General features: G+C 36.3%; 1 protein-coding gene across 4 annotated transcripts in view; it reads left to right on the top strand.

Moving 5' to 3' along the window:
• Positions 1-17,198, top strand: part of LOC114286125 (exocyst complex component EXO70A1) — a 108,208-nt gene that overhangs the window by 62,283 nt on the left and 28,727 nt on the right. For all 4 annotated transcript variants that reach the window (XM_082904065.1, XM_082904068.1, XM_082904067.1 and 1 more), the window contains 3 exons: positions 9,122-9,327; positions 9,754-9,951; positions 10,046-10,145. In XM_082904065.1, coding sequence (XP_082760191.1) covers positions 9,122-9,327; positions 9,754-9,951; positions 10,046-10,145 — 504 coding nt within the window. The remainder of the gene's footprint in view (positions 1-9,121; positions 9,328-9,753; positions 9,952-10,045; positions 10,146-17,198) is intronic.

The raw sequence follows: 17,198 nt of genomic DNA, 5'->3' as shown, positions 1-17,198 counted from the left end.
TTCAAAACCTTTTTATTTGATTCATAGTGATGTTTGGGGCCCTTCTAAAATCACTACTCTTTCTGGTAAAAGATGGTTTGTTACATTTATTGATGACCATACCCGCTTATGTTGGATTTATTTGATGAATAAAAAATCTGACGTGAAAAATTTATTCACAAATTTTTACAATATGATTGAAAACCAATTTCAAACCAAAATTGGTATTTTACATTCTGATAATGGAACAGAATATTTCAATGAGCAGTTGGGTGAGTTTTTGGAAAAAAATGGGATTTTTCATCAATCTACATGTCGGGATACCCCTCAACAAAATGGCATTGCAGAACGAAAAAATAAACATCTACTTGAAGTAGCACGTGCTATAATGTTTTACATGCATGTTCCTAAATATTTATGGGGTGAAGCAATTTTAACAGCCTCTTATTTGATAAACAGGATGCCTACAAAGGTGTTAACATACAAAACACCTTTTGATTGTCTCAAAACTTTTTTTCCTGACACGAGGTTGTTTTCTGATTTACCCGCCAAAGTTTTTGGATGTACTGCCTATGTTCATGTTCCCAGTCAATTTCGTTCAAAACTTGACCCCCGTGCTATAAAATGTGTTTTTTTGGGTTATTCCTCAAACAAAAAGGGGTATAAGTGCTTCGATCCTCAAAACAAGAAATTTCATGTGAGTATGGATGTGTCATTTGTGGAAACAAAATCCTATTTCCCCAACACTTCTCTTCAGGGGGAGACAAGTGGAGTAGAAGACCGTTTTTGGGATATTTCTATCCCGCTCCCCAATGTCATTTATCCTACACAAAAATCACATCTGTCTGATAATGATCACTTAGGAGAACCAAGTTCTATGGTGCCTAGTCAAGAAGATTCTTGTTTAGGGGGAGAAGTACTACAAAATGATCTAAATCCTGAGCTTCAGGTTTATACTAGGAAGCGATTTCATCTGAGGAATAATGACCCGAATGTCCATCCTAATGACCCGAATGTCCACCCGAGTTCTGGCATCGAAATTTTAGGTAATCCTATTCCTTCTATTTCCGACCTTGATGTACCTATAGCAATTAGGAAAGGTGTCCGAAATTGCATTAAACATCCTATTGCAAATTACCTCTCCTATCAAAGACTGTCTAAAAACCATAGAGCTTTCACATCTAGGATTTCACACTTGTTTGTTCCAAGGAATATACAGGAAGCATTGGATGATCCGAATTGGAAATTAGCAGTCATGGAGGAGATGAATGCTTTAAGGAGAAGTGGTACTTGGGAGATAGTTGATCTACCCAAAGACAAGAAAACAGTTGGGTGTAAATGGGTGTTTACGATAAAATGTAACGCAGATGGAAGCGTTGAGAGATACAAGGCGAGACTGGTAGCTAAAGGCTTCACTCAAACTTATGGGATCGACTATCAGGAGACGTTTGCTCCTGTTGCTAAAATAAATTCCATCAGAGTACTGTTATCTCTTGCAGTAAATTCAAATTGGCCTCTACATCAACTTGACATTAAAAATGCATTTCTCAATGGTGATCTTGAAGAGGAGGTGTTCATGAGCCTACCGCCGGGATTTGAGCAGAGACTTGGAAGTGACAGAGTATGCAGATTGAACAAGTCATTATACGGACTCAAACAATCACCAAGAGCGTGGTTTGAACGCTTTGGGAAGGCAGTTATCAGTTGTGGCTTCTCGCAGAGTCAAGCAGATCACACAATATTTTATAAACATTCAAAAAACAGTAAAATTGCAATTTTGATTGTTTATGTTGATGACATCATTTTAACTGGTAATGATGAAGCAGAGTTAGCAGCCCTCAAAGAGAAACTCGCAAAAGAATTTCACATTAAGGATCTGGGAGCCCTCAAGTATTTCCTCGGAATGGAATTTGCAAGATCCAAGGAAGGTATATTCGTTAATCAGAGAAAATATGTTCTTGATCTCCTTGGAGAAACAGGTATGCTTGGTTGTAAGATGGCGGAGACTCCGATCGAGCCTAACTTGAAGTTACAAGCTGCTAAGGCTGAAGAAGTCAAAGAGAGAGAACAATATCAGCGACTTGTAGGGAAATTGATTTACTTGTCTCATACGCGGCCTGATATTGCCTTTGCAGTCAGCATGGTAAGTCAGTTCATGCACTCACCAGGGGCAGAGCACTTTGAGGCCGTTTATAAGATCTTAAGATATTTGAAAGGAACTCCAGGGAGAGGCTTACTATTCAAGAAACATGGACATCTTCAAGTTGAAGTATACACAGATGCAGACTGGGCAGGAAGTGTTACAGACAGGAGATCAACATCCGGATACTGCTCCTTTGTAGGTGGGAACCTAGTTACTTGGCGGAGTAAAAAACAGAATGTGGTAGCTAGAAGTAGTGCAGAAGCAGAGTTCAGAGCTGTTGCCCATGGAATCTGTGAAGTAATGTGGATTAAAAGAATTCTTGAAGAATTAAAGCTTTCTCACCCGACACCTATGAAGGTCTATTGTGACAACAAAGCAGCTATATCTATAGCTCATAATCCAGTTCTACATGATCGCACCAAACATATAGAAGTGGATAAACATTTCATCAAGGAGAAAATCAATGCTGGCATAATCTGTATGACCTACCTTCCAACAGGTGAACAATTAGCTGATGTGCTAACGAAGGGACTACACAAGAAGCAATTTGATAAGCTGACTAGCAAGCTGGCTATGGAAGATATCTTCAAACCAGCTTGAGGGGGAGTGCTGGAAATTGTGTTCATGCATATAATATGATAGTGGTGTTGGTGGTAGATAGTGGCATGTATAGAATATGATAGTGGTGTTGGTGGTAGATAGTGGTATGTATAGAATATGATAGTGGTGTTGGTTGTAGATAGTGGCATGTATAGAATATGATAGTGGTGTTGGTGGTAGATAGTGGCATGTATATAATATGATAGTGGTAGATAGTGGTAATATATAATATGTAAGTGGCATATAATGGGTTATGATGATGTTTGTAATATCTCCTATATAAGGAGTGTCATTTGGTCTTGTAAGATAAGAAGTTTTGAATATAACTGAAATATATTCCTTCTTCCTCATATTTTCGGAGTTCTTCTTCTTCATATTTTCTAAGTCATAAGGTATGTAAGGTTTGCCAAGATGAACAACTCTTTTCTTAAATAAAAATGTTAACTCTCACTCTAAACACTCCCATACTAAACTCAAAGTTTATGTAACAGACAAGTTTGTGAGAGGAGAGTCGAAGAAAGGAAAAGAGGGGGAAGAATGAGTGAGAAGGGTTCCTCAGCTTGTTCAATTTATGGAGAAGAAACGTATTTTTAAGGTTACTAGTTATCTGGAATTGTAAATTGAGATTTATTTAATTTATTAATGGCCCGGAAGTTAGGGCATTACACCAGGGTCTTTTCTAAGCTCGACGGTGTGGACACCCAGAGAGGTGGTGTCGACACTAAAAAGCATAATGCTTTACAAGAACTAACAAAGTTGCTGGTGTCAACCCCAGGCTTTCCAGGTGTCAACACTTCCAAATAGAATGTTGAGAAACAAGGAAGGAAAAGCAAGTGTCGACACCCAGAACAAAATTCTAAGGTTCTAAAGCATAATTCCAACAAGTTTGAACGTAATTAAATATCTTAATCAAAACATGGATCGAAATTCTCACTCGCCTAACATCAATATACACCAACTAAGGGATTTAATGACAAAAATAAGGGAATTAAATGTATCCCAAAAGCTTATAAATCATAAGTGTTACAACAATGATGACTAAGGGATTCAATGACAAAAATAAGGGAATTAAATGCATCCTAAAAGCTTATAAATCATAAGTGTTACAACAATGATGACAAGTAACTGAACCAGGGGAACCCCGAGAACCAGATTTTGCAGCAAGAGCCATCTAATCAAATAAACCTGGAGAAACTAGAGGAGGACTCGGCTAAACCAATCACCAACGACGCTCATCACTATTAATGGTATCAAAAGCCTCATAGAGAGACGGCATGGGTGATGTGTTTAAAATCTGAATTCAAAGAAATTCAAATTCAAAGTTTAAACCCATCATAAATTGATAAGTGTGTTGCAGAACAGTCGCTTGGACACAAAAGAGGTAGCCTCAGCCAAAAGCTCAGTCAAGGGCTCATATTGAGCCAATTCTTCCCAATGGGCCTGGAGATACCCAAAAACCTCAGCCACGGAAAGACCTAGAGTAGACTGCGAGGCACGGGCTATATCTTGGTAGAGCTTGAAGATGCGCACATCATTATGAACATGAGCATACATCTGTGACAAGGATCACCATAAACTCAAAACAATGTTACTATACAAAAACATGTGATAAATTCGGTCCTCCATGGAATTGAACATCCATCCCAAGATTGTGCAGTTCTCAATGTCCCACTGGGTACGAGTAAGCTTTGTATTAGCGGGCTGGGTAGTGGTAGATAAAAGCCAATGAGCCTTTCCCTTTCCCTCTAAATAGAGTTTAAGGTAATTACTATAAACAACAAAATTTTTCCCATTCAACACCACACTCGTAATATGATGAACATGAGTTTGGTGAGAAAGAGAAAAATCTAAACCAATTGGGACAGGTTTTTGTGGTACTACAGGAGAAACAGGAGGTGACTCAATCATGGTGTGAGGAAAAGGTCCGAGATATCACACAGCAATAGAGAAGGAACCAAGAAGCCAGAAAACAAAGGTTTAGCCCAATACATGCTACCAAATCAATCTGGTAGCCCAATAAGTAAAAAAAATAGGAAAAAGTGCTTAACACATTAGCACAACACCCTGAGAGGGGAGAGGACAAGCTCAGACTACCCTAGATGGGTTGCCGAACTGTTCTGTACCAAAAAGAAGTCTAGTCGGCAACTAGAAAACCCTCAGCAAAGGCTGTAGAAGGCTGCCGAGGGGAAGAAGATGAAGAATAGGGACTGTCGAGGGCTGGGTAAGGTTGTCGGGTGGCTAAAACGGGCTGGGAGGTTTGTCGATGGCTAGGCAGGAGGAAGGAGGCAGCCGGTGGTGATTGGTACTAGAGAGAGAGGCGAGTAGGGTTGGCTCTAATACCAAAAAGAATGAATTGAATTGAATGACTTACCTTTGAATGAGGTAAGGCTATGAATATATAATGAATCAAGATTACAAACTAGGAATAAAATAATCTAAGGCACTAAATTTGTGATTTGTACAATCATGGATTTTATACAAACTACCATATATACAAAATATAACTTTCCTAATTCCAACATTATATATGTTTTTTTCGTTTTCTCTTATTCACAAGCATAGTTAATTTTTTTATACAAGTAATTAACATAAATATGTATATTAAAATTTAAATATAAGTTTTAATATATTTATGAGATAAACATTGGCTGAGAAGAGTTGAACACAGAATTACATAAAAGTAGTATGACAATATAACCACTATGCCACCTTTAACTTTTGTTTATAGTTGGGAAATATATATATATCTTTATTACATATTCTTTCAAAGATTATATATTTTACAAGTAATAAATATAAATATGTTTATGTAATTATAAATGTATCTTAAAATTTAAAATTAATTTAAGCAAATGTATTGTAATTATTATATTATTATTAAGTAATTGTTAATATATTTATAAAATAATTATGATGTCACAATTTGATTCCGCTTTGACTTGACGGTTGAACTAGTGACCCATCCACCTGATCCTTTTTTCAATTCGCTCACAAGTCCGTTTTTTTAAACATTGCTTTTTTGGACTGTTAGTCCTGATCAATACAATTATTAAGTCAACTTTATTTTCTTCAGTTATCACTTTGTTGATATGCTTAAAGTTTGCCTTTAAAATTTTATTCAACTTAGCAAAGCCCCATCCTTGATCACTAGAAGTTTGGATATATTAACTTCCAACAACTGCCCTCTCTCTCTCTCTCTATATATATATATATATCCAGTATAATTCCAGCCATTGTCCCATGCAGATTGCATAATTCTACTTCTCTTTTACTTAATGATTTTCATATGTTTTACCTCTTTTATTTCTGTTGGAGGTTGACTTGAGATTGGAATGTATAAAAGTATTTGACAACTTTTCTTTTAGGTTGACATATTTCATATTTCAAATCGATCTTAAAAGTTTACATTACTTTATTCTGACATTACTTTTGTTATTATATAATTTTGGAAAGTAGATACAAAAAAAACTCTAATATCCATGTATTTATATTAAGAAAATAATCAACTACTTGTCCCCAAAAATAAATAAATAAATAAATAAAATAATCTTATTATGTATTGATTGTTCTATTAAATCAAAGCAAGCTCTCTCATTTGAAGTAAAATACTTGTAAGTATTTTATTTTTTAGAAAATAAAGTACATTTATGAAGTTGTATTTTCATGAGGTCTAGTCTTTTTACACAGCTGGTCTCAAGATTGGAGGAATGAGAAAATTTACTTAAGCTGACAATTTCTTGTATAAATGATCACAAAAATATTCGCTCATAGTGCATTGTGCCTAAGGAAAATGGCAAAAGCCTTTTTAGCCACTAACTTAAATAGCTGGCATAGGGCTAAATACCTAAGCTTGAATAATATGAGACTAAAAGAATGTTTAGGTTCAATTGTCTGTGACTCTGGGCTTTTCTTTCTTTATCAGAAGGCAGTTGAATTCTATTGTAGGATATTAACACATCAAGGCACATATTGTACACATCATTGCTTCAGACACATCTTTTGTTCTAATTATATTTTCACCTATGAAGCACTGACATTTCAAGATAGTTGTTTTTTTTTGATCAGCAAAGGAAATTTCATTAACAGCATGAAATTAAGAGTACAGGAAGATGAAGTGCACCGAGAGAGATTTGGAAAGTACAAACTACCCCTACTACTGCTACTCGCACCCATATGACCACCCCCTTAGCCTCACAAATTTTTTGAAAAATACAAAATAAAAACAGAGGTTAAGAAGAACTTAACTCAACAAAAACCCACGAAACCCCACAAGAAAATCACACCCCACAAATAAAGCACACCCCATAAGTAAAGCACAACTACTGAGCAGATTCTCTCACACCTAACTCTCTGAACAGAACACCCACTTCCAAGATCAGAACACTTCTTATACAATACAATCTCCGAACACCCATTGCAACCGACACACCCAAGGACGATCAAAACCCACTGCCATCTCCACTGCCAAGGTCGGAACAAATCTTCTACTTTGATCCAAACTCCGAACGCACCCTCTGCAGAAACTCCAATGTTGACAACCCAAAAACCGAATAAGGTTCCTCTTGATGCAACCCAGCACACTGCTATTACAGCTAAGCCTTTCCATCCTTTAAGAATCTCTCTTTGTCCTTAAGCTCCAGCTCAAGAATCTTATCAACCACGCCCTCTTCTTGCCCACAGAAGTTAATTCCCAGAGCTTTCCCTAATTTGACGATGGCCTGCGCTTCCTTGAGGAAATAGCTATGCGTGCTTGATTCTCCCTTGGACAGCTCAGAGTGTGCAAGGGCCGCTGCTGCTGGCCTGAAGATAACAAACTTGGAGGGTAGCCTACCGATAGCTACAGATTGGTGACCATAGAGTCGAGCAAACCGAGAAAAGCCTTCCATCTGAACCTTCTTTTTCCCAGCTTTCTTGGCAGACCGATTTGGGTTGAGGATGGAAGCAGGACAGAGAACAGGGCCTGACCCATTTGAACCAACAGTTAAGAGAGGCCCAAGTAATAAAGAATTATCGCATGCCTTGTTACCTTGTTGTTCAAATGGCATGCGAATAGGACCTTCTACTAAGTGCTCATTATTCGGAGGGCCCAACGCAACCTCCAGTTTAATTCCAGGCCCAAACCCATCTATAGATCCGCTAAGACTTTTGAACAATCCAGTTGCAGAAGCGTGCTCAACACACCTCTGTGAGTGGTCATTGCTCTTTGGGCAGGGTGCACACTCCTCCATCATTGCTTCTTTCCCACCTATTGCAGTAGGTCTGCTGACCTCCACATCACATCGAGTCTCCTCAACAACTGTGTCCACCGCCTCTCTACTGTTGCATTGAGAAAGCTCCTTCCTTTGTACCACTTCAATGGAGGAAGGCATCGCAGCACCAGACAAGTCGTACTGATTTGCCACTAAATCAACATCGACCTTCCTCTTGCAACCCCCATCTGTTGTTGTAACAGATAGCAGACACAGGGACATGGCAAGGACACGTACTGGACACGCTAAGTAGTTTGCTCTCTCATCTTCTTTAGTGCTTTTGATGGATGTTGGATGTTGAATGTTTATTACTTTTTTCTTAAATTTAAATAATAAATAGATCATCCATAAAAAACACAAATGATATATATATATAGAATTAGTGTCAGTGTTAGTTAATTTTGTTTGTCTGTGGATGCAATAATATTAATAGCAAATAAAAATATGTAAAAAACTAATTTTGTTGTTGTGTTCCCACCGTGTCCATGTCTTCATTTTTTTAAAAAATCACTGTGTCCCATGTCCAAGTCCGTATCCATGTCTGTGTCTATGTTGGTGTCCATACTTCTTAGTTTTCCACCATCCCAGTGTTGTCTCTTTGGTCTTTATTTGCCATATGCCCATCAACTCATTGCATTTACCTCTTATCTTGTTTAAGTTAGATTACTCTGTGTATAAGATTTGTTGTCATGAGAAATTTAGTTTCTCTTAACATACTTGATAGTTTTTGGTATCATAGAAGATGGTATTAAATTGAATGAGTTAGATGAAGTAGTCTATTACATAATTATTTTTTGGGCCTCAATACTCTATATTGAAGATAAACGTGTTGAATTAGTGAGAAGTTTCTTTTCTACTCAATTTATGTGTTCTTGCTAGTTTTGTATTTCTTTCTTACATATATTATGCTACTATTAGGGATTGTTTAATAAAATTGGTTCAGTCGTGGCTTGCTTAGTTTTACCTTGATGTACTGTTTAGTGTATCTTTTTTTATTGAGATGATGAAATGATGTTCCTCTATTGATAAAGCTGGTGGATTTTACAAAAAGCACATTTATGCATAATGCACAATCTTGCTTATGCAATAGAAATGGTATTGTTGTTTTGGATCTTATTTATGTACTTTCTTTTACTTCTTTGGTTGGTAGATGGAATCAATTTTTGAAAGTAAATATTGCACGGAAATGCGAGAATCTGCCGTTGTTTTGACAAAGCGTTTGGCCCAGACAGCGCAAGAGACATTCGGTGATTTTGAAGAAGCAGTAGAAAAAGATGCCACAAAAACTGCTGTTCTAGATGGAACTGTCCATCCTCTCACTAGCTATGTGATAAACTACGTAAAGTTTCTATTTGAGTAAGTTCATATCACAGCCTCCTAAATTTGACTATTTGTTCCTTCCTTGTGGTGGGTGGTTTTTGCATTCTTGGATTTTGATATTTGTGATGATTATGTGGATGAGGCTGTAATACTTTATGTATTCTTCCACTTGTGATTTTCTTTTTAAGAAATTTCCAGCTTCGCTAGCAAAAATACGTGTTTCTTGCATTTAAGAGTGCAAGTTTTTAATTTGACTTTGTTCAACTTCCTTCCTTCCTGTATGGTCTTTATTCGTCCTGTCTAGTCTGTCTCTGGTTGTTCTTGTTATTCCCCTGACAGTACTTTTGTATATTTTCCTTTTGTCTCATCGTCTACTTCTTTTTTCTTTTTTCAGTTCTATTTAGTTTTGTATGGCAATAAATGCACAAAACTGTGTCTCATTCATGTGTTAAATTTTCATAGCTATCAATCAACACTGAAGCAACTTTTCCAAGAGTTTGATGAAGGTGACGCAGATTCCTTGTTGACATCTGTAACAACACGAATAATGCAGGCTCTTCAAACTAACCTAGATGGAAAATCTAAGCAGTACAAAGATCCTGCTTTGACCCAATTATTTCTTATGAACAACATTCACTATATAGTTAGATCTGTGCGCAGGTTCGTTATATATGCATATAGATTGATCAAGTACTATTTTATTAGTGTTCAATTAAGTTGCTTCATGATGAGTGCGTGTGTGTTTTTTCTTTAGGTCAGAAGCAAAGGATTTGTTAGGTGATGACTGGGTGCAAATACACCGAAGGATTGTTCAGCAGCATGCAAATCAGTATAAGAGGATTTCTTGGTCGAAGGTTTGTTGCATACATCTCCCTCTTGATGTTCAGATATAATCTAAATTTGTGCTTCTTGTTTCCTCTGGTAATTCTGTCACATATAGAGCATGTGTAATTATGTTGTTTTCATCTTGATTCATTTTGGATAGTGCTCATATTTTTACTAATGTTCTCTCTGCACCCATCCTTTCCCTTTCTCCATTCATACTGATGTAAGGCAGGTGCCTTGCATGTGAGTTGGTTAGTAAGTGAGTTAATTAGTAACATATAACTTGAGTGGAGGGGATCGTTTTGTAACTAACTTTGATGAATAAAACTTGATTGATATTGAGATATTCTCTCTAGAACCCTTTGGGTTCCTCTCTCTCTCTCTCTCTCTAGTTCTTGGACCCAGCATTTCTGGTTCGCAGCAACTGGGTTCACATTGTAACCCTAAATCGACTTAGTTTAACCTCTGTTCTGGCCTAGTTCATCAACTTTGCAGTGTTTTGTTGGAAACCCTCAGTTTGCAATCTGCTCTCTCGCTTAGTTGAAATTCTCAATTTCGTAGGTCCAATTGCAACCCTCAATCAATATTCCATCTGTGTGCCCATTTCAATTGTAACGTCTCAAATTTTATTACATGAATCCATTGCCAAAACCCTTTAATTAAGTCCATTTCCAATATAAAACTAGGTCAAATAAGGAAACAATCATGGTTCTCTCTCGTATAAATATACAATGATGAAGTGTCCAATACAAATAATTACAAGTGCCCTTAGGCGTACATTGAGGAAAGTAAAACTAAGAAAATGAGATGAGAGGGATTAACCCTCTATACAACAAAATGGAGGAAAGTAAAATTAAGAAAATGAGATGAGAGGGATTAACCCTCTATACAACAAAATGGTAGTCCACCTACAAGAAATAGGCCCATGGCCAACAATTAATGAGACATCTTTTTCTTGAAACAGTGCTTCAACTTCATACTTGAAAAATGGTTAATAACATGGGATGAACATGAATGTCCAATAGGAATCCCATTGATTCTAAACAATAGCAATACATGGATAGACATGATCATGAATGCTACAAGTCATAATTATATATGTAATGTGACATTTTATATCCAAGCAAACATACATAAGTATGTCTTTTCTCAAAAGAATCTTTCTTTATCATTTCAAGAAAACCAATTTTCTGATCTTTGTAACTCACCATTTTCAATTCAAAGAGATTTCCAAACCTAAATCACATCTCGAATACCATACATACATTAACCATTTCAGCATCTCTACGACTTATCTTTTATGATCCAAATGATTTCATCACGTTATTTATTTCCAAACAAATCCACAATTAATCCTTGGTACTCTCATGCCACTCATTTACATCAAACAATGCTCACATTATTCTAAACTCAATGTCTACCTCATAACACAACTTCAACTATATTCTCAATACATATTTTCATCAACAATTATCATAATAGATATACACATTAGCAATAAAATCTCATAATAAAATTGACAACTTGTAGTCTTGCCAAGCCCCACATCACCACCGTGGTCTCGCCCAGACCCATGTTTGCCTGCTTTACCTGTTGCTAGCTAGAAGGAATACATTACCTCTATATAGCATAGCCTGCTTTATCGATTGCTAGCTGGAACGGTCGCATTACCTCTATATAGCACAATCACATTTCACAACACATGCATCTCAATTTCCTTCCATTCATTCTCATCTAATTACGAAATCGAGTAGTTAATCAATAAACACATGAGGTTTCATTTCAACCTATTTCAGATAAATTCTACAACAAATAATACCATCCTCCACCGATGGCCAAGGACAAAACCTCTAAACAATAAATGTCGTCAATTCTCATAATTAATACATATAATTTTCACAATTGATTTCACTATTTCCGATCACCAACATTTATGACATAAGCCAATTTTGTGATAATCATTTCTTATTAACAATAATTATTTCCATTAGTCCCAATCACTAACCATTTCAACACATTCTAAGTTCACGACAATCCCTTCATTTTCTTTCCATTCCCTTTTCACACTTTGATTCACAATAATCTATGTGGCTCAATTAATATTAAAATTATCAGTTTATTTCATATCTCATAAACATTACAATAAAAAAAAATTACGGCTTTTTTACTTAAATCACCACAATCATGTTCTAATTGCATAATAGTCCCAATAATTATGTAATTATCAACTCTTCTCTAGCTTCATAAATATTCCATAAAAATTTAGGGCTTTTATATTCAATCATCATGAATATGTTTTATTATCTCCAAATTTCATAACCAACGATAAAAACAGTATATTAACTCTTAAAATCCAAAACCCTAACTCAAATGTACATGTTATTTTGAAATCTCTACTAAAAATCAAAATTTTCATGCAATAAAGGTACCACATATCTATCTATAGTAAGGTATTGAAAAGAAGCAAAGAATCCCTACCTTTAGAAGAGAATAGAAGAAAAGCCCCAAAAAACAACTTCGCCGGAATTTGATCTCCACTAGTCAAAATATAGCCCTTGTCAGGCTCATCGTTTTGGCCTTAAGAACTAGTATCAAAATCTCAGTGGATTTGTTAGATCAAAGAGAAATATGAGGGTTGGTGGGTTTGTGTAGAGTGATGAGAGAAAGAGAGAACAAGAGTTTTAGAGAGAGAAATATGAGAGAAATGAGAAAATAGAGGAGAGAGGGCCTCAGTTTAATGAGTTTGGGCACAAAAATTGAGCTGAAAATGCTTCTGGCCGCACGTACAGTGACCCTTTCAGTACGTACAGTGGCCCTCTGTTGCACATGTGGATCCTCCCAGAGAAGAAACACTTGCTGCTCCACCTTGCCTCATGTGCAAGACAAATTGCCGCACATGTAGAGCCTTCCATTGCAGATACGGGTACACTTTGTCGCACGTACAGGTACCTACCCAAAAATACCAAGCTATCTACATGAATCCACACGTCCAACCCCACCTGCTTGAGTCCCAATCTTTCTGAGGTGTTTCCACGTCTCTTTATTTCGTCCTTACGCCCGAAACTCGAAAATTCTGACTAGGAAGAATGGCAAGAAGATTAAACAAGTTCGAATCCCAAACACCAATAGGTCACACTAAACTTCGAACACTGGAACCAAAACAAATAGTCCAAAAGGCATAATTGAGTAGGGTCCAACACTCGGAACATCACATCGATCAAACTACCCAACATTGCAATGCATGATTCTAAGAATTATGATTGAACCTCGGATTCAATTTTGCAATCTACACTATTGACCCTGACTTTCATAATGAAAGCGTGATCCATACCACCATTTTTGGTTTTTCGAAGCTTGTTCCTGGTTCGACTAACAGATATCAATTTCTTGGGTAATTGACTTTCGACTAACAGCCCGTGGTTTTTCCATATTAAATAATTGTGTTAATTGTTGCAATCAATTCTATTATATTCTTTGATTACAACTATTATGAGTTTGTATCTTTGATTGCAACATTCTCTTGATTCTGGATCCTTAAATTTGCAAATTGATATTGGGTCTTGATTTGGGAATTAGGACTGTATGTGCGTTGGATTTCGTTGATTAAAATTGAATCTCGGTTTTTCTATGATTAGCTTTTCCACTATGTTTTTGTCTCTATTTCTGTAACTGAAATTGGTTGATTAGTTGGGTTTGTTGAATAGTGTTCATTGCTTTGTTGTGCCTCTGCACATTGAATTGTTTGTGTATATCAACAAGGTAGAGGTCGTAAAGGTGGCCATGGTAGGGCATATGCTCTGAATTTGGGTGATGATGCCTAGGTAAATCCTCCAGTTAGAAGGAATAGTGGGGATTCATATCAAATAGATGAAATTGTTGAGATGAGAAGGCAACTTGTTGCTTTAATCAAGATGGTACAACTTTTTCTCTGTCCTACCAATGGTAGTTTAGACACCTCATTTTGACTGGCCCTAAGACTTGGGCACTTTACTCTTGGCACTCGATCATGAAAATCCCGACCCGCTTAATCCTTCAATTTCTCCACCAGAGAGCTCAATTTTAAAGCTCTATCCCAACTTTATACCCATTTGGCCAACTGCTTTTAGACCATAAAAACCATTTTTTTTAAATTTTTTTAGCCGTGTATAAATCCAATCATTTCCATGATGTTCAAAGCTCACTTTTCAAACAAAAACATTGTGATTTTCGATAACCAATTGAAGACAAAGTGGGAATGAATGGCCTTAAGGAGAATCCTCTGGAAAAACCTTGTTTTCCCTTCAAAATTGCCCTAGCCATACAAAATTGATTGGTCGTAGAACTTTTATGTCTGACTGGCCATATTTTGGCTCCATAAAAGAGATTACCAGACAATTTTTGGCTGGCCAAACAAATTTGTCGAGAAACAGAGCAGTTTTTAGAAGATGGTCCCCCCCATGCATGTGGAGGTGCCACCTCCACAATTCTCAAGTGAATTGCGGATCAAGCAACCTCTAGGCCTCTATAAACACCCCTCTTTCAAGAGAAAAGAGGTTGGATAATTTTGAAGACAACTGAATAATTTAAATAACCCAAGATATTGATTCATGATTATGTTTCAATTTTGAATAGTGAATACTAATCTCAATCAAACAATCAATAACAAATAGACACAATGATTTAATGTGGAAAAACCACGGCCAAAGTCACAAAACAATCTACTAAGAAGACAAAAAGGAATTACATGTGTGTACTCTCAATTACCTAGTGAATCCACGTCTGAATTGAACCGACCCCAATGTGCCTCTTTTGCCCAACGTTGAATCCACAATACTAATGTCGAATCCACGACGATATGCCACTCCCGAATCCACAAAAGCTTCAGGCCCAAGTTCCCCGAAATCCACCAAAGAACACCTCTCTCTTTTGTGAATAAAATAAATAATACCAATATGAAACTCGTGGATCCACCAATCACTCTCAAATCATCAAGGAAACAGTTATAAAAATACCCTCCAATATAGAAAACCTTGGTAGCTTTGCTGTGCGAGCGCACAAGTGACTGTTCAAGCGGTCAAACAACTTTAGCTTGATCCTTGTACATAGTTAGCAAAGTGACAAACATAAAAGGCTCAAGATCACAAACTCCTCTGCGTAGGCACAATTCGGGTTGGATTCGCATCTAAACACTCACATGCTTACTAAAACAAAAGGGCGAATAAAATTACAAGTGAAAGGAGTTTTGTCAAATAGGATTACCAATTACAAAAACGTAACACTTACCAAAGCATAGAGACACCCATTTTGATCTCAAAGCTTTTGGGTCTTCCAAATTCTCTCTCTATACATACATCTATACATACACCATTAGAGCTTGGATTGAAGCTTTTATTGCTGGAGATTAAAGCAAGAATTCAAACACTTGAGGGTGCCTAGGGTGAAGTTTGCTAATCAAGAAGCTTAATTTCATTATTTGATGTAAGTTCTTCAACTTTCTCGCCACTTTCTTTCTTACTTTCTTTTGTTTTCTCTTCTCTCTTACCAAACACTCTATAATTTTGAATTCTATAGTTTAATGTGATTGGGCCTTGTGGATAGAGGAGGGGATTAGCCACCCTTCCATAGGATTGATTGGAGTGCTTGAATTCTAGTTTTCTTACACTTTTTCTCTCATTTTCTCACCTCCTAAACACGCTATTTTCTTATTTTCTTTGGTAGTTTATATTAGTTTTAGACGTGTATAAAGGGTTCTAGTCCTACTCTATGCTTTATTTCCATAATTCTCTTGTTTGTTTTTATTTTCTTTCATTTTCTCACTTTGTCACTAATTTTCTTATCATCCAAACATGTTTAATCTTCATGATTCAATCCATGCTCACATTCTAATGAACGATTATGGTTGTTTCATGAGATTGATTGGATGATTCATGAGTTTAAATTGGTGATTAAAGAATTTTAGATTCTATTTTCATTCATTTTCTACTACTTTCTCTCTACTTTCTTAGAAATCAAACATGGCTTACATCTAGAAATGATTTGTAATCTACTCTCTCCCTCCATTCCTAACATGGATTTAAGCATCTATTTGCTCTTTTTCATGAGAGAGATGTAGATTCTTACTCATTCCTTTGATTTGCATCTCGTTTTAGTTCCATTTTAATCATTGCTTCTATGATAGTCATTGATTTTCCCATATCTTTGATGATCATAGAAGTCCATCAACTCGTGATTATCTCCATGATGAGAATGGTGGATTTTTCTTATTTTGATTCTTTATTTTCCACTTGATTGCTTCCATAATCATCATGTAGTGTTTTGTATTGCTTGATGGTTGAGGAAACTAACCCATCTCTTCTATGATTATTTTCATGATTAGAGTAGTGGATTATTATTCATTTTATCATTTGCGACTCTTTTTCTCATCTTGTGGTGATTGATATTGGGATTCTCTATCATGTTTACAAGGAAGTTTTCATGGCTTATATGGGTTTAATTCTCTCATTATTCGTGATGATTGGGGATAAATTCATCATGTTTAGCTTATTAGTGCTTCTCTCTTGCATTCCTATGCTTGAGAAGTACTTTGGCCCATTTTCTTTCCTACTATCTTGTAGTTCTCTTGATTGGTAGCTTCTTCATTTTCATTTGATAGCCTTGTTAGTATAATTAGCTTTTATTATTCGTATCATTTTGCTTCTTTTTAATATAGATGCTTGCATATTCTCTCTCTCTCTCTCTCTCTATCCTATTTGGAGCTTTCCATATTATTGGCATCATATTTTCTTTATCACTTTTACATGTTTTGCATCCATTTTTCATTCATAAGGCTTGGCTTATTTTACTTACTATTTCTTTTGTTTCTTATGTGTGCTACCCCATGACTTGACATGGTTCATATGTCACATGTTAGTAGCCAAGTCTTTAATTGCATTTTGGTATGAGTATTGCATTAGCTTCTTTGCATCTAGGATCATGCATATTTTCTAACCATTTTTGCTTGGCTTGGTGTGAATGAGTACTAGGTGAGCTTCTTTCATCTTTGCATCCCAATTGTGCATGTTTTATTTACTATGTTTAGCATTCTACCATGTGGCTACTGTTAG

The sequence above is a fragment of the Camellia sinensis genome, chromosome 14 (assembly GCF_055761805.1).
Source record: "Camellia sinensis isolate YWXY chromosome 14, ASM5576180v1, whole genome shotgun sequence".
Taxonomy (NCBI): Eukaryota; Viridiplantae; Streptophyta; class Magnoliopsida; order Ericales; family Theaceae; genus Camellia; species Camellia sinensis.
This window is presented reverse-complemented; position numbering and strand designations above follow the sequence as displayed.